The sequence below is a fragment of the Somniosus microcephalus genome, chromosome 23 (assembly GCF_052327205.1).
Source record: "Somniosus microcephalus isolate GS21.2 chromosome 23, FLI_Smic_1.0, whole genome shotgun sequence".
Taxonomy (NCBI): domain Eukaryota; kingdom Metazoa; phylum Chordata; class Chondrichthyes; order Squaliformes; family Somniosidae; genus Somniosus; species Somniosus microcephalus.
The window spans coordinates 3,978,727-4,000,205 of NC_141009.1; the positions used below are offsets into that span (position 1 = coordinate 3,978,727).

At 53.8% G+C, this 21,479-nt stretch overlaps 1 protein-coding gene across 3 annotated transcripts in view; it reads left to right on the top strand.

Moving 5' to 3' along the window:
- The window catches only part of sec16a (SEC16 homolog A, endoplasmic reticulum export factor), a 90,922-nt gene that overhangs the window by 62,919 nt on the left and 6,524 nt on the right, over positions 1-21,479 (top strand). For 2 of the 3 annotated variants that reach the window (XM_085965231.1, XM_085965230.1), the window contains 11 exons: positions 33-173; positions 5,157-5,270; positions 5,393-5,606; positions 6,955-7,224; positions 9,392-9,483; positions 10,948-10,995; positions 14,355-14,534; positions 16,480-16,551; positions 18,019-18,075; positions 19,132-19,249; positions 20,296-20,430. In XM_085965231.1, the coding sequence (XP_085821357.1) occupies positions 33-173; positions 5,157-5,270; positions 5,393-5,606; positions 6,955-7,224; positions 9,392-9,483; positions 10,948-10,995; positions 14,355-14,534; positions 16,480-16,551; positions 18,019-18,075; positions 19,132-19,249; positions 20,296-20,430 (1,441 nt within the window). The remainder of the gene's footprint in view (positions 1-32; positions 174-5,156; positions 5,271-5,392; positions 5,607-6,954; positions 7,225-9,391; positions 9,484-10,947; positions 10,996-14,354; positions 14,535-16,479; positions 16,552-18,018; positions 18,076-19,131; positions 19,250-20,295; positions 20,431-21,479) is intronic. The other variant, XM_085965232.1, reaches the window with a different exon arrangement.

The window sequence follows — 21,479 nt, forward strand, 5'->3', positions numbered from 1 at the left end:
GTAATGGAGAATTTTGTTCCCTTCTGTCGCAGGTGTTTAAGTTCATTTACGCTTGTCGACTGGCGGAGATGGGCTTGGCAGCACAAGCCTTTCACTACTGTGAGGTCATCGCGAGGACCGTTCTCAGGAATCCAGCCTATTACTCACCGGTGTTCTTGGGCCAGCTCGTTCAGGTACGATGACCGACTGTGAGGTGCATGTATTTCCATATTTAAAAAAAGTATGAAGCTAATAAACTCTCCCAAAAAGCCCAGGGGCCAACAGTATAAGATAGTCACTAATAAATCCAACAGGGAATTCAGGAGAAACTTCTTTACCCAGAGAGTGGTGAGAATGTGGAACTCGCTACCACAGGGAGTGGTTGAGGGGAATAGCAGAGGTACATTTAAGGGGAAGCGAGATAAACACGAGGGAGAGAGGAACAGAAGGATATGCTGATAGGGTGAGATAAAGAGGGGTGGGAGGAGGCATAAACACTGGCACGGACCAGTTGGGTCGAATGGCCTGTTTCTGGGCTGTAATTTTCTGTGTAATTCTATGTTCTAGTTGGCTTGCTAGTTGGGTTAGAGGGCGGAGGAATGATCGGACCGGGGTACACAGACATAATTCAGCCCCCGTTTTAAAGTCGTACATTCTGTCCTTATCTTCTATATTATTTATTATATATATATAAAAGTGTCTGTCTGTGTCCATCACTCAAAAGTTATAGAGCGTACCTACACATGTTATATCAAAAGAAAGGTTATGATTAGGAGGGTGTCCTAGGCATATTTACTTTTTGGTCAGACAAAAATTGTTCGGACAGTATACAAAAAACGGCAAAATTCCGCTCATTAGCGGTTGACCAATCCTACCGCTCATTAGCGTTGAGTGACGTGAAGGTTGACCAATCCTACGGGGGGGAGCGCGCTGCGTCACGGGCGTTTCATGGTGTGGGGGGGCGGGGCCTAATCCTTCAAACTGAAAAACAAGCGGCGGCCATTGTTTGTGATGGAGCAACTCTGCCTCTGTCTGACCATGGGCCCCAGTCCCACCCTCACCCTCCTCCTTCTCTCCGCTTTCTCCCCTCTCTCCTGTCACCCCAGCCTCTCCGCTCGCGGGTTGTTTGCATCCACGGTGGATGAGCTGCCTGCAGGCCTCAGGCCTCGAAGCCTCGGCCTCTCCTCGCCAGCCACGCCCGAGCTAGGCACCGCCCGTCCCGCTGAGCCCGATTCCAAACCAGCGGCCCGCCATCTTGGTAAAGGCTGGCCTCCTCCTTCTCTCCGCTTTCTCCCCTCTCTCCTGTCACCCGGGCCTCTCCGCTCTGCAGGATGTCACTGCCGAGCTCTTCGGGTCGGAGGGAGCGGGAGCTCAGCTCTGGTGACTCGGGCCGGGCCTCGGGCGCTACGCCGCCCACGGGGTCTCCGCCGCTTTCTCCCCTCTCCTGTCACCCTGGCCTCGCGGAAGTAGGAGCAGCGATGATGGGCCGGCGGGGAAGGAGCTGCTGCTCGGGGCCGCGGTCGCTGCCCTTCGCCCAGAGGCTCGCCTACTTTGACGGCCATTTCGAGCGGCTGCGCCGGCTGCCCGCCTCTGAGCCCGAGTGGCGCCGGGTGCTGGAGCCTCTGCTCCGCTGCGGGGCTGCACTGACCGGCGCCTGGGCTCGCTCGGGCCGCTGCACCATGGCGCTGTGCATTAAAATCCTGATAATTGGGGAAACAGTTTATCCGCAGTCGAGGTTTTGTATTGAAGTGTTGTGTTTGGATCAGAGATTCCACACAAGGAGTGAATGGGGTGGGGGGAGGGAGGACTGCAAGCTTCTATTGGAATTCTGCTTGGACAGCGTCTGAGTTCATGAAGCCAGCCAAAGATAACTGTGTTCCTTAAGAATATTTCTTATTTGAAGATATTATTGTTGGATTTTTCTATTTTTTGAGAAAAACATTTTCATAAGTTAAAACCAGACTCTGTTTGCACAGACCCTAATTACAAGGAAAATTGGGCCCATCAAGGAGCCAGTTAAAATAATCTTGACGTGTGTCTTCATTAATTCCAATTCTTCTCAAAATTGGGGTTTGTTTCCCCAATTTTCTCCTTTTACTCTCCTGAAGGCACCAACTCCTGCTGGAGCACAGATCCATAGGCACTCTCAGTGCTGCAATAAAGTGGCTCTACTTCACGTGTCAACCTTGACATTGAGTGTCGCCAGGCTATTCAGTTGTGAACTGTATTGAGCCCGAGCCTGAGCCCCCTTTTCTCCCCCAACACCCCTTTCCCCCGCAGACAGACAGACAGACAAACTCATATATATATATATATATATATATATATATATATATATATATTTATTTATAAATTATTTGTACTTTTTTCATAACATGCCCTCAAAAAACCCTCGGCACCGCCGGGCACTCCAGCTATTTTTATATATTTCCGTTACGAATGTAGATCTCTGTCAATTCCATTATAAGTTCCTATGTAAACCAGTCACGCTGTAATTACACTCTCTTGCCAGTAGTGTCATTGCAGTGATCCACTGGAGCAGGCAGCATAATTACAGCGTGACAGTTTACAGAGATGCATTTAAGGAGAAGCTCGATAAACACATGAGGGAGAAAGGAATAGAAGGATATGCTGATAGTGAGATGAAGAGGGGTGGGAGGAGGCTCGTGTGGAGCATAAACACCGACACAGACTGGTTGGGCCGAATGGCCTGTTTCGGTGCTGCACACTTGATATAATTCTAAAAGCCTAGTTAGTACACTGCACAGTGTGGTATTGAACCAGATTGCCCCAGGTGTGGTGTGTGGAGTCCATTGATCTCGGTGGGGGTGCAGGGGGAATGGTGCGCTCCAGTTGAACTCCCTGGTGAGGGAGGGGATGAAAGATCAGCCTGGGGTTCTGCTGCTGCCGCCGGGCAGACGCAGGGCTGAGAGTAGACGTCCTTGCGAGCTGGGTACCCTCCTGGTATGGTGAGGGTCCCTAGTTCAGGGTAGGCTTCAATCTCTCTGCCGCCCCTCTCTTAATTTTGTGCCAAAGATATTGTCAGGAGCTGGGAGTGACATCACTGTGATTGTGATGTCGGACTGGGGGTGTGATCTGCACTTTATATTGAGCTTGCTCTGCTGTGTCTGCACTGTGGGGCTGGAGTAACTGGTGGGAGGAGGCAAGCAGCTCACGGTGAGCCCAGGCACGTGCTCTGTAGACAGATGCGAGCGGGATCGCGCCCCGTGTTCCACAACACTCCGAGAGACGGCGTGACGGAGATTGTATGCATGGGCTAACCCCTCACGCGATGGCTCAATTTGGTAAACGCAGCCAGTAATTGGTGTTTACAGACCAGGAAACCGCCGCAGGTTAGTTAGTGTGTCGTCGTCGTCCCCCACCTGGGCCAGTGCCGAGTCAGCTGACGGGAGTTGAGCGCGTTACGGTTAGCCTACTAGCGGGATTAGAACATAAGAATTGAGCAAGAGTCGGCCATACGGCCCCTCGAGCCTGCTCCACCATTCAATAAGATCATGGCTGATCTTCGACCTCAACTCCACTTTCCTGCCCGATCCCCTTATCCTTTGATTCCCCTAGAGTCCAAAAATCTATTGATTTCAGCCTTGAATATCCTCAACGACTCGGCATCCACAGCCCTCTGGGGCAGAGAATTCCAAAGATTCACCACCCTCCTGAATGAAGAAAGTCCCCCTCATTGGGCAGGGGACAGAGAATCAGTCAGGATCCCTGACCCTGCTGGGAAGTGTGTGGATATGGGGTGAGGACAGGAGCAGGCTCGGCCTTCACCCCATGGTCAAATAGCCCACTGACTGCTCTCCTGGCCCCTCACGTTGAAGAATGAAGGCTTGGGCCTCTGGTGCCAATGGAGCTGTTCCACAGCGGGAAGCGGCACCTGCAGGAGAGATGGGATGAGGTCCGGTGCAAGACGTGTGTTTTAAGGAAAGTAAATATTTCCACTGGGCGAGGAGGGCGAATGAGTCATGCCATTAGTGTCACTAACGCAGTCCGGTTCTGTCGTGGTTCCGATCCTGGACCAGCAACCAGAGGTCGGGAGTTCACATCCCACCGGGCGAGTTGTGAAACTCCGTTCAATAAACCTGGCAACTTGTAGGTTGGCACCAGGAAGGAAAGCTGCCTATAAACCCCAGCTGGGTCACTGCTGTCTCATTCTGGGCACCGCACTTTAGGAAGGGTGTGAAGGCCTTGGAGATTGACCAGAACGGTACCAGGGCTGAGGGACTTCAGTTATGTGGAGAAACTGGGGCTGATCCTTGGAGCAGAGCAGGTTAATGGGAGATTTAGTAGAGGTGTTCAAAATTATGAGGGGTTTTGATAGAGTAAATAAGGAGAAACTGTTTCCAGTGGCAGAGATTTGGTAACCAGAGGTCAGATAGAAAGTGATTGGCAAAAGCACCAGAGGGGAGATGAGAATTTCTTTACACAGCGAGTCTGAAAGGGCGGTGGAAGCAGATTCAATAGTAACTTTCAAAGGGGAATTGGAGAAATACTTGAAGGGGAAAAATTCGCAGGGCTGTGGGGAAAGAGCAGGGGGAGTGGGACTAATCGGAGAGCTCTTTCAAAGAGCCAGCACAGGCACGATGGGCCGAATGGTCTCCTGTGCTGTACGATTCTATGTCCTTCAATGAAGCGAACCTGCCGTCCTTCCCAAGCCGACCTACGTGTGACTCACCGAGGGGGTTGACTCGATGCCGCTCGCTTGCTCTGAAGCACTCTGGGCAGCTCTGGGGTGCCGGGGTGGAGGCAGTGCCTGCAGTCTTGCTCCTGGGAGCAAATTGGGAGCAATTGCTTTGCTGGAACTGTCTGAGCCACAGTTGAATATTTTGTGTGTCTCTCTCTCCCTTCCCCCCCGGCTCGCGCGCTCCCTCTCCCTCTTTTCCCCCCCCCCCCCCCCCCCCACTCGCTCTCTCCCTCCCCCCGCTCTCTCCCTCCCCTCCTGCTCGCGCTCTCCCTCCCTCCCGCTCACACTCTCTTTTTTCCCCCCCCCTCCCCGCTCGCTCTCTCCCTTCCCCCCCCCCCCCCCGCTCGCGCTCTCCCTCCCCTCCTGCTCACTCTCTCCCTCCCCTCCTGCTCACTCTCTCCCTCCCCTCCTGCTCGCTCTCTCCCTCCCTCCCGCTCACTCTCTCTCTTCCCCCCCCCTCCCCGCTCTCTTGCAGATTTCCTCCCAGCTGCAATTCTTTGATCCTCAGTTGAAGGAGCGATCGGAACAAGAGCTGCACATGGAGCCGGATTGGATTCAGCACCTCAGACATACGGAAGCCCAGGTGAAGGTGAGACTCCACCCCTGTGCTCCTCTGCCCGCGACACACTTCGCCCCCCCTCCCCCCCCCCCCCCCCCCCCCCCAAACACTGCCTGCTCACCCTCTTCTCTTTCGCTGTTTTTTCTCTAAAGGACGGTGCGTTTGTTTGTGGCTCGGACCGAGCCACGCCCCAGCCTTTCTGCTCCAGCACCCCCAGTTCGGAGTACGACCAGGTCAGCCATTCAGATGGGGGGCTTGCGACAGGCCCCCAGGAAGAGGCCACGGGCATGGAGAATCCACTGATGACCTCATTTGTGCCAGACACAGGATCGCCAGGAACGCCCGGCGTGCAGCTCATGCCACCAGGTATCTGACGGGTACAAGACGCCAGGCGCACTACCCCACGAGATAATAGGGCAGGTGACCAAAAGCTTGGGCAGAGGTAGGTTTTCAGGAGCGTCTTAAAGGAGGAGAGGGGTGGAGAGGTTTAGGGAGGGAGAAGGCACGGCTGCCATTGGTGGAGTGATTAAAATTGGGGATGCGCAGGAAGCCAGGAGGAGGAGCGCAGAGATCTCGGGGAGGGTGGGTTGTGGGGCTGGAGGAGGTTACAGAGATAGGGAGGGGACGAGGGCCAGGGAGGGATTTGAAAACGAGGATGAGAATTCTAAAAACGAGGTGTTGCTGGACAACGGCGAAACCTAGTCGGACAGAGTAGAAAGGCTGAGTGGGCTGGAAGCTCGCTAAGGGGGGGGAGGAAGAAAATTAAAAAGGAGCTGAATAATTAAATAAAAGTAACTTTAAAAAAAAAAAATTGGAAAATATGTACAAAAAATGTAATGGCCGCCATGTGTGATTGGTCCACGATGACCAACCAAACGTGGTTCACATGCCATCCCAAACACACAACCGTTGACTTTGGAAGGACAAGGGCAGCAGGCGCATGGGAACACCACCACCTCCAAGTTCCCCTCCAGGTCACACCATGCCGACTTGGGCATATATTGGCCGTTCCTTCATCGTCGCTGGGACAAAATCCTGGAACTCCCTCCGTAACAGCACTGTGGGAGCACCTTCACCACACGGACTGCCGCGGTTCAAGAAGGCGGCTCGCCACCACCGCCTTCTCGAGGGGCAATGAGGGATGGGCAATAAATGCCGGCCTTGCCAGCGATATCCTGAATGTTCAGCAAGGCTGGAGGGACACCCCTACAATTGAGGGAAGTACGTTGTCATTCATTTAAGTAGATCAAGTTCATTGCAAGTTGCTCCATTTATGAGGCAGAACCTTAAAATTAGAGCCAGGCCGTTCAGGGTGATGTCAGGAAGCACTTCTTCAAAGAAAGGGTGGTGGAAATCTGGAACTCTTTTTTTTTTTTTTTTTTTTTTTCCCCCCCCCCCCCCCCCCCCCCCCAGAAAAGCTGGTGAGGTTGGCGGTCAGTAGGAAATTTCAAAACTGAGATTAATGGATTTTTGATAGGCAAGGGTATTAAAGGTTACGGAACCAAGGCGGGTAGATGGAGTTAATGTACAGGTCCGCCATGATCGAATGGAATGGCGGACCAGGCTTGAGGAAGCTGACTGGCCTCCCCCTGTTCCTCTGTAACAGGCTCGAAGGGCTGAATGGCCTGTTCCTGTGTAACAGGCTCGAGGGGCTGAATGGCCTTCTGTTCCCCAGTCCTTCCTATTTCCTGCGAGTGTGTTTGTTTTCTTGCAGCTCCTCCTCACGCTGTACTGGACGGGAGGACGATGACGGCCCCTCCCCCGCAGGTGATGGCAGATGGCAGCGTTCCCCTGTACTCGCCGACCCACACCTCACCCGGCTTCCCAGGACAGTCCCCCAACTCCGCCTTCAGGCAGCCTTATGATCCGGCTAAAGGCCCCCTGTACACAGGACTGGCTGGGCCGCCTCCGCCTCCTCCTCCTCCGGGCCCCCCCGCAGAGGCTCTGCAGACTGTGCAGGAGCAGCAAGGACCCGAGCACGCAGGTTAGTACACGGGCGTCCGCACCGGCAGGCGGGAAATGGGGGGTGGGGGCCAGAAGGAGCGTTCAAATGTTCCGGAGATGAAACTCGAGTGTCTGTCGAGAATTCATTAACGTGCCTATGTATCTAACCAGACCTCCACATTTGTGCTGCTTTTAAAAGAATTTGTGTATCAAGTTTGGATTCGTTTGGGTTTGATACAGCGCTATGTGGAGAGAGCAGGGCAGTGGGATTAGTTTGGGGATTGATACAGTGCTATGTGGAGAGAGCGGGGCAGTGGGATTAGTTTTGGGATTGATACAGGGCTATGGGGGGAGAGCGGGGCAGTGGGATTAGTTTGTGGATTGATACAGGGCTATGGGGGAGAGAGCGGGGCAATGGGATTAGTTTGGGGATTGATACAGGGCTATGGGGAGAGAGCGGGGCAATGGGATTAGTTTGGGGATTGATACAGGGCTATGCGGGGAGAGCGGGGCAGTGGGATTAGTTTGGGGATTGATACAGGGCTATGGGGAGAGAGCGGGGCAGTGGGATTAGTTTGGGATTGATACAGGGCTGTGGGGGGAGAGCGGGGCAGTGGGATTAGTTTGGGGATTGATACAGGGCTGTGGGGCAGTGGGATTAGTTTGGGAATTGATACAGGGCTATGGGGGGAGAGCCGGGCAGTGGGATTAGTTTGGGGATTGACACGGCTATGGGGAGAGCGGGGCAGTGGGATTAGGTTGGGATTGATACAGGGCTATGGGGGGAGAGCGGGGCAGTGGGATTAGTTTGGGGATTGATACAGGGCTATGGGGAGAGAGCGGGGCAGTGGGATTAGGTTGGGATTGATACAGGGCTATGGGGGGAGAGCGGGGCGGTGGGATTAGTTTGGGGATTGATACAGGGCTATGGGGGGAGAGCGGGGCGGTGGGATTAGTTTGGGGATTGATACAGGGCTATGGGGGGAGCGGGGCGGTGGGATTAGTTTGGGGATTGATACAGGGCTATGGGGGGAGAGCGGGGCGGTGGGATTAGTTTGGGGATTGATACAGGGCTATGGGGAGAGCGGGGCAGGTGGGGATTAGTTTGGGGATTGATACAGGGCTATGGGGGGAGAGCGGGGCAGTGGGATTAGTTTGGGGATTGATACAGGGCTATGGGGGGAGAGCGGGGCAGTGGGATTAGTTTGGGGATTGATACAGGGCTATGGGGAGAGCGCGGGGCGGTGGGATTGATACAGGGCTATGGGGGGAGAGCGGGGCAGTGGGATTAGTTTGGGGATTGATACAGGGCTATGGGGGAGAGGCGCGGGGCAGTGGGATTAGTTTGGGGATTGATACAGGGCTATGGGGGGAGAGCGGGGCAGTGGGATTAGTTTGGGGATTGATACAGGGCTATGGGGGGAGAGCGGGGCGGTGGGATTAGTTTGGGGATTGATACAGGGCTATGGGGGGAGAGCGGGGCGGTGGGATTAGTTTGGGGATTGATACAGGGCTATGGGGGGAGAGCGGGGCGGTGGGATTAGTTTGGGGATTGATACAGGACTATGGGGGGAGAGCGGGGCGGTGGGATTAGTTTGGGGATTGATACAGGGCTATGGGGGGAGAGCGGGGCGGTGGGATTAGTTTGGGGATTGATACAGGGCTATGGGGGGAGAGCGGGGCGGTGGGATTAGTTTGGGGATTGATACAGGGCTATGGGGGGGAGAGCGGGGCGGTGGGATTAGTTTGGGGATTGATACAGGGCTATGGGGGGAGAGCGGGGCGGGTGGGATTAGTTTGGGGATTGATACAGGGCTATGGGGGGAGAGCGGGGCGGTGGGATTAGTTTGGGGATTGATACAGGGCTATGGGGGGAGAGCGGGGCGGTGGGATTAGTTTGGGGATTGATACAGGGCTATGGGGGGAGAGCGGGGCGGTGGGATTAGTTTGGGGATTGATACAGGGCTTTGGGGGGAGAGCGGGGCGGTGGGATTAGTTTGGGGATTGATACAGGGCTATGGGGGGAGAGCGGGGCGGTGGGATTAGTTTGGGGATTGATGTAGCAAAGAGACACGATGGGTCGAATGGTCTCTTGTGTTGTAAACGTCTCTGGTTTTTGAAGAAAAAAACTTGGTTGGGGAACAAAAACCCCTTTCAACATCCTGTGCAACGACCTATTTTTCTCTACTCTTCCCCACGCTCTCCAGAATTTAATTCTGTCAACCACCAGATGTCGCCTAAAAGACACAGCTTTGGAGAGATGGGACAGCTGGATTTCTACGATCACATGGCCAAAATGGTAATGCTGCCTGCATCTGTCTCCAATGACCTTTCGGTTAAAATCTGTACATTGGGAAAATGCGTGGGTTCCTTCCCGCACTCGGGCAGGTGTGTGAACGTGTGTCACATTGTCAAACCCCCCTCTGCTGCTCTGTGTAGAAGACCTGCTGACTGGACCTCAGTGGAGCAATGCTAAAATGGTGCTTTGGTGAGGTGTGCAGCATGAGTCTTGGGATCCCTGGGGGTGGGGGTCCCCCATGAGGAGCTTCCCTTCCCCCACGGCCCCTGCCAATAGATAGACCTCCTCCGCAGTGCAAGTGGGGAGGCTGGCCTCCTGTACCCTCCTCACAAGCCAGGAGATGGTGATGTTAGTGTTGCTATCCCTCTTTGGGGCACAGCTCGTGTTGGCTGGACTCTGGTTTTGAAAAGAAAATATCCCTGAGGGTTACTGGTGTGGGGTTGCAAGCTCCTTGTGGATGTTGAGTTCCCTATCTCGGCCATGCGCTCTCTTTCTCCCCCACCCCCCCCCCCCCCCCCCCCCCCCCCCGGGGTCTCATGAACTGCTCTGCCAGATGACCTCGTGAGAAATGCGCATCGTCAGTGGAACGGTCCATTGAGAGTAGGGGAGCAAGACTGAAACTGGTCGTTCAAGATACAACATGGAGAATGGGCCTGATCCACAATCTTTAAATCTTTAATGTGCCAACTGAACTGTGCCTCACTGAGAATAATTGCATTATTTTAGCCACTGCAGTCTATTGTAAAGTGTTGCTTTTTTACTAACTAGCCTCGTAAGCTGATCTCTGATTACAGACTCGCTCTGGCTCTGTGCCCCCGGGCTCAGTTTCATGCCGGATGTGTGAACAAGCGCTCCTTTGCATGAGTTTGGCTGGAATTCTGACCAACACTGCCGTTATTTTGACTCGCTGACGATGCATGCGCTTCCTCCCTCTCTTGTCTGGGGCTCCAGAGGGGAGGAGTAAGCCCTAAATCAGATTTATTCGACTCTGTCTGCTACCCGTGTCTCCTAAAGACATTGACTTTGCTGGGCTGCAGTCCACAGCCACCCCAGTACTACAATCAAGTGGCCGTACTTCATATGTGAGCCTTGGTAGCAAGTGTCAGCAGACTTTTCACACTCGCTGCCTCCCTCTGGGTGTAACCCTGGAGTAGCCCAGTGCGACGGGGCAGTGACAGGTCTTCACCTGCTGCAGGAGCTCACCCTGACACTTATTTCAGAAAGTGGTATGTTGAGGTTTACGTTAAGTGCCTGGCGAGGAAGTGCTCGTCCTTGAATCATAGCGAGGGCGCCATTTTAATACAACGGCGAATAGGAATCGCAGTTGGGACGCTGGTAATTTGTGCTGGAGTTCCTGCCTCAGCAGAGGGCGTGTACCACACTGACTGAACCTGCAGGTGAGCCTGTTTAACTGTGCGTGCAGCAGCATAAGGTTAACGCAGCTGAACGTTTGTGTCTGACCAGGCCCCAGGAAGAAGATCGAGGTCAGCGTCTCAGTCGTCTTTGCACATGGTATGCAATAGCTGATTCCTCGGTGTTAAGGTTCTGGTGATTCCCTTCTCATTCTTGCCTGGTGCTCATTTGGTGGTGGATCCCACTCTCCCTCTCCCTCCCTCCCTCTCTCTTTTCCCCCCCCCCCCCCCCCCCTCTCTCCGCCAATCAATCATTAACGCTTGTAGCTTTGATTGCGAGTGCACTCGCTGACAATCTTTGCACGTGCGTCGGATCGTTGGGCATCCAAGTGGTCCTTCGCTCTGCAGTGGGTGGGGGGCGGCCAGGGGTGTTGGGGGTTGCGTTGCCTGGGCTGCCCCACGCGGTGTGTTCCCCGATCTCACTCGGGCCTTTGCGAGGAAGGTGTAAGCTTGCGCACTGCTCCACAGTAGAGCGAGTCAAAGCATATGGTGGTCCTACGCCCCTCTCTCTCTCCTTGGGTGGATTACTGAATTCCGTGCTGTGGAGCCAAGTGGTGCGAATTAAATACATAGGTTCTGTCTTCACAAAGGAGGACACAAATAACCTCCCAGAGATGTCGGGGAACATAGGGTCTAATGAGAGGGAGGAACTGAATGAAATCAGTATTTGTAGGGAAATGGTGTTAGGGAAATTGATGGCATTGAAGGCAGATAAATCCCCAGGGCCTGATAATCTACATCCTAGGGTACTTAAGGAAGTGACCCTAGAAATAGATGCATTGCTGGTCATCTTCCAAAATTCGATAGACTCTGGAACAGTACCCATGGATTGGAGGGTAGCTAATGTTACCCCACTATTCAAAAAAGGTGGTAGAGAGAAAACAGGGAATTATAGACCGGTAAGCCTGACATCGGTAGTGGGGAAAATGCTAGAGTCCATTATAAAAGATGTAATAGCAGAGCACTTGGAAAACAGTGACAGGATTGGACAAAGTCAACATGGATTTACAAAAGGTAAAATCGTGCTTGACTAATCTACTGGAATTTTTTGAGGATGTAACTGGTAGAATAGATGAGGGAGAACTAGTGGATGTGTTGTATTTGGACTTTCAGAAGGCTTTCGATAAGGTCCCGCATAAGAGATTAGCGTGTAAAGTTAAAACACAAGGGATTGGGGGCAAGGTACTGACTTGGATAGAGAACTGGTTGGCAGACAGGAAGCAAAGAGTTGGAATAAACGGGTCTTTTTCCGAGTGGCAGGCAGTGACCAGTGGGGTACCGCAGGGTTCGGTGCTAGGACTCCAGCTATTCACAATATATATTAATGATCTGAACGAGGGAACTAGATGTAATATCTCCCAAGTTTGCAGACGACACAAAGCTGAGTCGGCGTGTGTGCTGTGGGGAGGATGCCGAGAAACTCCAGTATGGTTTGGACGGGTTGGGTGATTGGGCAGATGCAGTATAATGTGGATAAATGCGAGGTTATCCACTTTGGTGGCAAAAACAGGAAGGCAGATTATTATCTGAACGGCAATAGATTGGGAGAAGGGGAAGTGCAACGAGACCTGGGTGTCCTTGTGCACCAGTCGCTGAAGGTAAGCATGCAGGTGCAGCAGGCAGTTAAGAAGGCAAATGGTATGTTGGCCTTCGTAGCAAGAGGGTTTGAGTACAGGAACAAGGATGTCTTGCTGCAGTTGTACAGGGCCTTGGTGAGACCACACCTTGAGTATTGTGTGCAGTTTTGATCACCTTATCTGAGGAAGGATGTTCTTGCCATGGAGGGAGTGCAGCGAAGATTCACCAGACTGATACCTGGGATGGCAGGAATGACGTACGAGGAGAGATTGGGTCGATTGGGCTTATACTCGCTGGAGTTTACAAGAATGAGAGGGGATCTCATTGAAACTTACAAAATTCTAACAGGACTAGATGCGGGAAGGATGTTCTCGATGGCGGAGGAGTCCAGAACCAGGGGTCACAGTCTAAGGATAAAGGGTAGGCCATTTAGGACCGAGATGAGGAATTTCTTCACCCAGAGAGTGGTGAACCTGTGGAATTCTCTACCACAGAAGGCAGTTGAGGCCAATTCATTAAATATATATAAGGAGTTAGATATATTTTTAAGGCTAAAGGGATCAAGGGATATGGGGAGAAAGCAGGGACAGGGCACTGAGTTTGGATGATCAGCCATGATCTCATTGAATGGCGGAGCAGGCTCGAGGGGCTGAATGGCCTACTCCTGCTCCTATCTTCTATGTTTCTATGAACATTCCCTCAGATTTTCCCTCTCTGGGGAAACGTCAACAAATATTTAACGGGAGTGGGGGGGTGAGCAAGGTCAAAAGGCTTTGCTTGAAGTGTGAGGGAGGTCGATGCCAGGCAGCAGAACCCCCCTCCTCCCTTCGCCTCTGGTTGTGGAATTAAGCAGTGTCCCCGACTCCCACCATAAGCCGCTGCGCTGCCGCGTCATTTCCATCGCTCCCACCAGCCATCCTCGTGGCTTCTCGAAGTTTAAATCGCTGCTGAATTGTCAGCACTTTGGTGCCGGCTCGTAAGGCAGCACAAGTTCGTGGTCCTTTCGGGCCCCATCTCCCTGTTCAGGCGGGTGTTAAATATCAACTCCCCCCGCCACTGAGCCAGGAGCAGAGCGTTCTCCTGGAGGAACATGGGAATTGCTAGACGGAAAGAGACCGCGGCCCCTCTAGTTCACCCTCCACCTTCGTCGCAGGATCCAACGATAATGGAGTTATTGACCAATCAATCTCCATCACCGAGTCTACCACAGACCCAGACATGAGGTGAGGGGAACCCCCAGTGGTGGAGAGCTTTGGGAACCAGAGATCCAGAGTCACCTCTTTCAACTAACATTTCTCCCTTAACTAACACGACCAAAAATAAAGCTGCTCATTCATCAGATTGCTCTTTATGGGATGGATTGGCTGCCGGATTTATAGTCACTGCATTTCATAGGAACAGGAGGAGACCATTCAGCCCCTCGAGCCTGTTCCGCCATTCAGTTAGATCACGGCTGATCTGTTTCTCAACTGCATTTACCCACCATGGTTCTGTAATCCTCAATACCCTTACCCAACAAAAATCTATCAATCTCAGTCTTGAAATTTTCAATCGACCCACAGGGTCCAGAGCGCTTTTGGGGTGAGGGTGGGAGAGCAATTCATGTCGTGAAGCGCAGTGGAATGGTTTAAGCACGCGTTGAGACAGATCAGTGCAAGAATTTCTCTTCCTTCCCCCTTTCACCTGCAGAGAGAGGAGGAGAGTGTGGTTCCCTCTGTGCTGGACTCCAATCCGGAGGGCTGGTGGTTTATGTTGAGTAATGGAGTGGGGTGCGGCTGTTTTATTGGAGGGCGGGAGGGGTTTTCGATCTGGGCGATTGCTGCTGAGAGCTCGGCTTCTGCGCGCCCTTCAACGCGCTCACGTCGGATGGTCTTGTTTCAGCCCTACGGGAGACGCTCACGAACCACCTCCGAGTCGTCGGTCCACAGCATGGGCCGGGAGAGACATCACTCAGCAGCCAACCAGCCGTCATTCCCACCTCAATCGGAGGCCATCGCCAGCACCGCCCCGGAGAGCAAGAAAGAGCCCAGGCGGGAGCAACCCGAGAGCAAAAAGACAAAGGTAAAGTGACCAGGTGCCCAGGGCGGCTGCATTTTAAAATATTTATTCATTCTTGGGATGTGGGCATCGCTGGCAAGGCCAGCATTTATTGCCCATGAGAAGGTGGTGGTGAGCCGCCACCTTCTTGAACTGATGCAGTCCATCGTAGCAGGTTTTTTTTGATCTGACTGGCTTGGCAGTGGCCATTTCAGATGGCAGCTAAGAGTCAGCCACATTGCTGTGGGTCTGAAGTCACACATTACACAGGATATACAGCACAGAAACAGGCCATTCGGCCCAACCAGTCCATGCTGGTGTTTATGCTCCACTCGAGCCTCCTCCAGTCTTTCCTCATCTAACTCTATCAGCGTAACCCTCTGTTCCCTTCTCCCTCTTGTGCTTATCCAGCCTCCCCTTAAATGCATCGATACTATTCGCCTCAACCACTCCGTGGTGGCGAGTTCCACATTCTCACCACTATCGGCCAGACCGGGTAAGGGCGGCAGATTTCCTTCCCTAAAGGACATTAGTGAATCTGATGGGTTTTTATGACCATGCTGTAGTTTCATGGTCACCATTACTGATGCTTTTTATTCCAGATTTAATGAATGAACTGAATTTAAATTCCCCAGCTGCCATGTGATTTGAACTTGCGCCTCTGGATTCCTAGTCCAGTAACGTAACCACGAGGCTACCGTACCCCGTGCACCTCTTTCATGCCGGTTCCTGAGACGTGGGCGACACTGGCAAGGCCGACATTTATTGCCCATGACCCTGCAACGCTGATGTTTGGGCCGCCTCCTCCTTGAACTGCTGATGTCCATGTGACGACGGTGGTAGTTGGCAAATCACATTAACACTACATCAGCGAAGGTTAAGGGGAAATTTAATGGAGGTGTTCCAAATCATGAAGGGTTTTTAATAAGAGTAAATAAGGAGAAACTGTTTCCAGTGGCAGGAGGGTCGGTAACCAGAGGACACAGAGTGAAGGTAATCGGCAAAAGAACCAGAGGGGAGATGAGAGATTTCTTTACGCAGCGAGTTGTTGTGATCTGGAATGCGCTGCCTGAAAGGGCGGTGGGAGCAGATTCAATAGTAACTTTCAAAAGAGAATTGGAGAAATACTTGAAGGGAAAACATCTGCAGGGCTGTGGGGAAAGAGCGAGTGGGACTAATTGGAGAGCTCGTTCAAAGAGCCGGCACAGGCACCATGGGCCGAATGGCCTCCTCCTGTGCTGTGTTGGTAATACTTGGGGCAAAGCTTCCATGGGAAAGTTTCAACACTTTGTAAGTTAATGGAACCCTGTGGCAAATGCTTTGGTTCAAAATGATGATCCAGGTTTGTTCCACCTTTGGAGATGTTATCCGATTGTGCAGATGATTCCTTTAGGGGACATCTGTGCTGTGATTTGATGATTCTAAACCGAGAACTGAGAACCAAAGGAGTTGAAGGGAGATCTCCTGCTGCTGCAAGGCCCTCTTCCACAGCACGGGTTAGATACAGAGTAAAGCCCCCTCTACACTGTCCCATCAAACACTCCCAGGACAGGTACAGCACGGGTTAGATAGAGTAAAGCTCCCTCTACACTGTCCCATCAAACACTCCCAGGGCAGGTACAGCACAGGTTAGATACAGAGTAAAGCTCCCTCTACACTGTCCCATCAAACACTCCCAGGACAGGTACAGCACGGGTTAGATACAGAGTAAAGCTCCCTCTACACTGTCCCATCAAACACTCCCAGGACAGGTACAGCACGGGTTAGATACAGAGTAAAGCTCCCTCTACACTGTCCCATCAAACACTCCCAGGGCAGGTACAGCACGGGTTAGATACAGAGTAAAGCTCCCTCTACACTGTCCCATCAAACGCTCCCAGGGCAGGTACAGCACAGGTGAGACCGCCGCCCGCCCCCATAAGGTTTTCTTTCACACCGACATTAATGGTTTGTTTTGCCTGTTCCTCAGGGTGGGTGGCTGAGCTGGTTACGGACCGGCAGGAAGAACGAAGCCCATTTACCAGACGACAAAAACAAATCGGTGAGTGATCGGCCAGCACCGGGGCGGAGGGGGTGGTGGGCGAGGGGCGCGGGCACTGCCCACACCAGGCGCAGGACGCACAAACGGATCCACGCTACACACACTGCGAAATGCTGCCTCTGAGTGAGGAAATGCCGAATGTTTCCTCCCTCCAGGCTTAACTAGCGCAGCACTCCCCACCTACAGTTGTCTGTGCAGAATCTGCTGCTCATCATCCCCGCTTTTAAAATTGTTTCTGGGATGTGGGCATTGCTGGCAAGGCCGGCATTTGTTGCCCTGCGAAGGTGGTGGTGGTGGTGGGCCGCTTTGAACTGCTGCAGCTCACAATGGTGTTAGGGAGGGAGTTCCAGGATTTTGACCCTGCGACGACGAAGGATCAGCTGATATCTCTCCAAGCCGGGCTGGTGTGTGACTTGGAGGGGAACTTGGAGGTGGTGGTGTTCCCATGCGCCTGCTGCCTTTGTCCTTCTAGGTGGAAGGGGTCGCGGGTTTGGGCGGTGCTGCCAAAGAAGCCTTGGTGAGTTGCTGCAGTGCATCTTGTAGATGGTCCGCACTGCAGCCACGGTACGCCGGTGGTGGATACAGATTCCCTTCCTGTAGGGCAGAATCTAACTTGTGCTCAGTGCCTCCCTCTGGCCCTGCAGCGAATTACAGGGCGTGCTGGGTTTTGGTGAGCTTTCTTTATTTAACCCCTAGGTTTTCCGTTCAGAGCCACCAGTGGCATAGTTGCTGCCCCGTGACCCCCTAGGGTGGTGGTCTCCCCGAGGGGCGCACCCGACTGCTGTTGCGCACGGTGGACAATCTGACGGTGGCGGTGTCGTTGCTTTTGTATCTTTGATCTTCTCTGGTGCACAGTGTGAAGTATGGAAGGATTTGCGGGCTGTTTAACAGGTCGTGACATGAACACTCCTTCCATGGCCGTGACCATCTTTAGCCCAGCCAATAGGGGGTTAGTGCTGTACGGAGGGGCCGGGTGGGGAGGGGGGCAGTTTATGGGCTCCCACAGCCCATACGATGAGGGGGAGAAAGACCCACACCAAGGTTCCCTCTAATTTTTTTCGGGTGCGTGGCCCATTCAAAATTCCGCGCATGTGCTGTTTTTCCATTTAAAAGCTGTCTCACCGGCTACGCGGGACCTCGAACGCTGTGCAGTCGCGCAGCTTAAAGGGAACATTGACCCACACCCACTGGGTGCAAGGATCCCGCTGGATTCGGACCTGGAGCTCCAGTCTCCACTCACCGGGACCTTCTGACCCGGAGGCGGGAATGTTACCGCTGCGCCAGTGTTGGGTGAGGGCAGGATCGGACTCGGCTGTGGTTCCTCGGACCCGAGCCCGCACCTCGAGCATGGCCCCCCCCCGCCCGAGGGTGATTGGACATCCCGTACCCCAGTGAGAGTCGGTGCCCTCTGGGGAGGGAGAGTAAGAGGATGGAATCTGAACTGTTTGCCTCCTGTCTTGTGCACAGATTGTGTGGGACGAGAAGAGGCAGCGATGGGTTAACCTGAATGAACCTGAGGAGGAGGTAAGCGTCCAGTCCAGAGATTCTCCAGCTTGATACCGATTTATATTTATTCGTGTGGGGGGGGGGGTGCGGAGCTGGGGGTTGGAGTGGGGTACGGGGGGGGCGGGGTGCGGGGGTACGGGGGGGGTGCGGAGCTGGGGGTTGGAGTGGGGTACGGGGGGGGCGGGGTACGGGGGGGAGCGGGGTACGGGGGGGGCGGGGTACGGGGGGAGTGGGGCACGGGGGGAGTGGGGCACGGGGGGAGTGGGGCACGGGGGGAGTGGGGCACGGGGGGAGCGGGGTACGGGGGGGGCGGGGTACGGGGGGAGTGGGGCACGGGGGGAGCGGGGTACGGGGGGAGTGGGGCACGGGGGGAGCGGGGTACGGGGGTTTGCCATGTCGGGCGACCAGCTCTGAAGTGAAGCTGTGATACTCATGAGATCAGCAGGCCAATCACGACAGCTGTGCCTGTCTCCTCGTGTGTGTTTAAAGCTGTTGGAAATAACATTGCCCTGAAATGGCTGACCTTTGAATACTCCAGCTGCGCCAGTCAGACTCCCGATCTAACCGCAGGGCCGTTCTGCGCCTTGCCCCCCCACCCCCAGCCTGCGACTCTGGGCAGACCTGCAGTGTTCCGTGGCTCTGGACTCCATTCTCCAGCCCGCCGCCTGGGGCTGGGACTCGCCGCTCTCCTCCCGACAACCGGCCCAGCTCCCGCAGCAGGTGTAAGGATCCCGGATAGATTAAAAACCCTTCGATCGGACTGTGGGGAGGCGGGGGATGTCTCCCCTGGGCCTGGCAGCAGCTCACAGCGACCCAACTGTAAGCAGCAGTTCACTGTGTGCGGAATCGCAGGGACGGACGCACATGGCCCATGCAGAGTCTCAGCGGGCTCGGGTTGATTCCTGGTGCGGGGGGGGGACAGCAGGGGTTTGTTGAGGCTGGAGGCCCAGCCTGGTATGGGAGGGAGGGAGGGAGGGGCAGGGAAATTTCGACATCATTTCCCCCACTCGAGTCGAAGCGTGGAGTGAGCGACAGTTGCCAGATGTTGGAGTAACATTGCTTGTATAATTGCAGAGCAAGCCGCTTCCTCCTCCGCCGAGTTTCCCCATGGCTGTACATCCCTCGGGTTCCACGCCCTTGCCTGCTCTCGCAGGTGGCCCTCCGTCTGTCAACAGGTTCTCCAGGAAAGCAGGTGAGGTTTTGGGTCAGGGCACGACTACTGTGTGGTGTGGGTGTGTGTGGTGTGCTCTCGCTGTCGGCTCTCTCTCTGGCGCTCTGTCGTCGGGGAGAACTCCCCTGTTCTTCTTTGAAATAGTGCCGTGGGAGTCTGTTACCTCACCTGAGAGAGCAGACGGGACCTTGCACTAACACCCCTCACCTTGACAAGCCCAATAATAGACTAGCGATCGCACCGAGGACCACTCGTCTATAGGAAGATAGCAACAGGAGTGGGCCAGTCAGCCCCTCGAGCCTGTCCCGCCATTCAGTTAGATCTTGGCTGATCTGTATCTTAACTCCATTTACCCGCCTTTGCTCCGTGTCTCTTGATAGCCTTGCCCAACAAAAATCTATCGATCTCAGTCTTGAAAATTCCAATTGACCCCCAGCCTTTTTGGGGGGGGCGGGGGGAGTTCCACATTTCCGCTACCCTTTTCTGTGATTTCACTTATAAACAGCCTGGCTCTAATGTTAAGATTGTGCCCCCTTGTTCTAGCCTCCCCACCAGAGGAAGTAGCTCCTCTCGATCTACCCTATTGCATCCTTTTATAATTTTAAACACCTCGCTCAGATCTCCCCTTAATCTCCTAAACTGAAGGGAATACAAGCCTATGTAAACTGTCCTCATATAATTGAACCCTTTTAGCCCCGGTATCATTCTGGCGAGTCCGCGCTGCTCCCCCTCCGAGGCCAATATACCCTTCCTGAGGGGCGGGGCCCGGAACTGAGCCCAGTTACTCCAGGTGAGGTCTGACCAGAGCTCTGTACAACTGAAGCATCACTTCCTCACTTCTGTATTCCAACCCCCTCGCGATGAGGGCCAGCATTCCATTAGCCTATCTGATTGGGTGTTTTGTAGATGTTCACTAGCATTTAGTAATGTGTATGTGGACTCCTAAATCTCTGCTCCTCCACAGTTTCTAGTTTCTCACCATTTAGAAAATTCTCCGATTTGTCTTCTGAGGCAATACCTTCATGCGCGTCCTGTTCACCTGCTGTTTCTCTCTGTCTCCCCCACAGGTACAAAGGCTCGTTACGTCGATGTCCTGAATCCCAGTGGAGCCCAGCCTGGTGGGGGTCTGCCGCCCCCGGTGGACCTGTTCGCCCCCCTAGCACCGATGCCCATCCCCACCAATCTCTTTGTACCGATGCCAGGTATGATGTGTTGCTGCGGCGGTCAGTGGTGTTAGTATTAAAGTATTCCTCCTCGTGCCGTGGTGAGTTTCCCCCCCCCCCCCAATAAAGTTATACGTACATTTCTACAGCACCTTTCACAACCTCAGGACGTCTCAAAGAGCTTTACAGCCAATTTGGCTGGAGTCTAACACAAAGGAAGATGGTTGTTGGAGGTCAATCATCACAGCCCCAGGACATCTCTGCAGGAGTTCCTCAGGGCAGTGTCCTAGGCCCAACCATCCTCAGCTGCTTCATCAATGACCTTCCCTCCAACATAAGGTCAGAAGTGAGGATGTTCGCTGATGACTGCACAGTGTTCAGCGCCATTCACAACTCCTCAAATAATGAAGCAGTCCATGCCCGCATGCAACAAGACCTGGACAACGTTCAGGCTTGGACTGATAAGTGGCAGATAACATTCGTGCCAGGCAATAACCATCTCCAATAAGTGAGAGTCTAACCACCGCCCCTTGACATTCAGTGGCATTACCATCGCCGAATCCCCCACTATCATCATCCAGGGGGTCACCATTGACCAGAAACTTAACTGGACCAGCCACATAAATACAGTGACAACAAGAGCAGGTCAGAGGCTGGGTATTCTGCGGCGAGTATCTCACCTCCTGACTCCCCAAAGCCTTCCCACCATCGACAAGGCACAAGTCAGGAGTGTGATGGAATACTCTCCACTTGCCTGGATGAGTGCAGCTCCAACAACACTCAAGAAGCTCGACACCATTCAGGACAAAGCAGCCCACTTGATTGGCACCCCATCCACCACCTTAAATAACACCTTAAACATTGGCCCAGGACGCCGGGGAGAACTCCGGTGCTCCTCTTCGAATACTGCCATGGGATCTTTTACATCCACCTGAGAGAGCAGACGTGGCTTTAACGTCTCATCTGAAAGACGGCCCCTCCGACAGTGCAGCGCCCCCTCCGTACCGCCCCGCCGACAGTGCGGCGCCCCCTCCGACAGTGCGGCGCCCCCTCCGTACCGCCCCTCCGACAGTGCGGCGCCCCCTCCG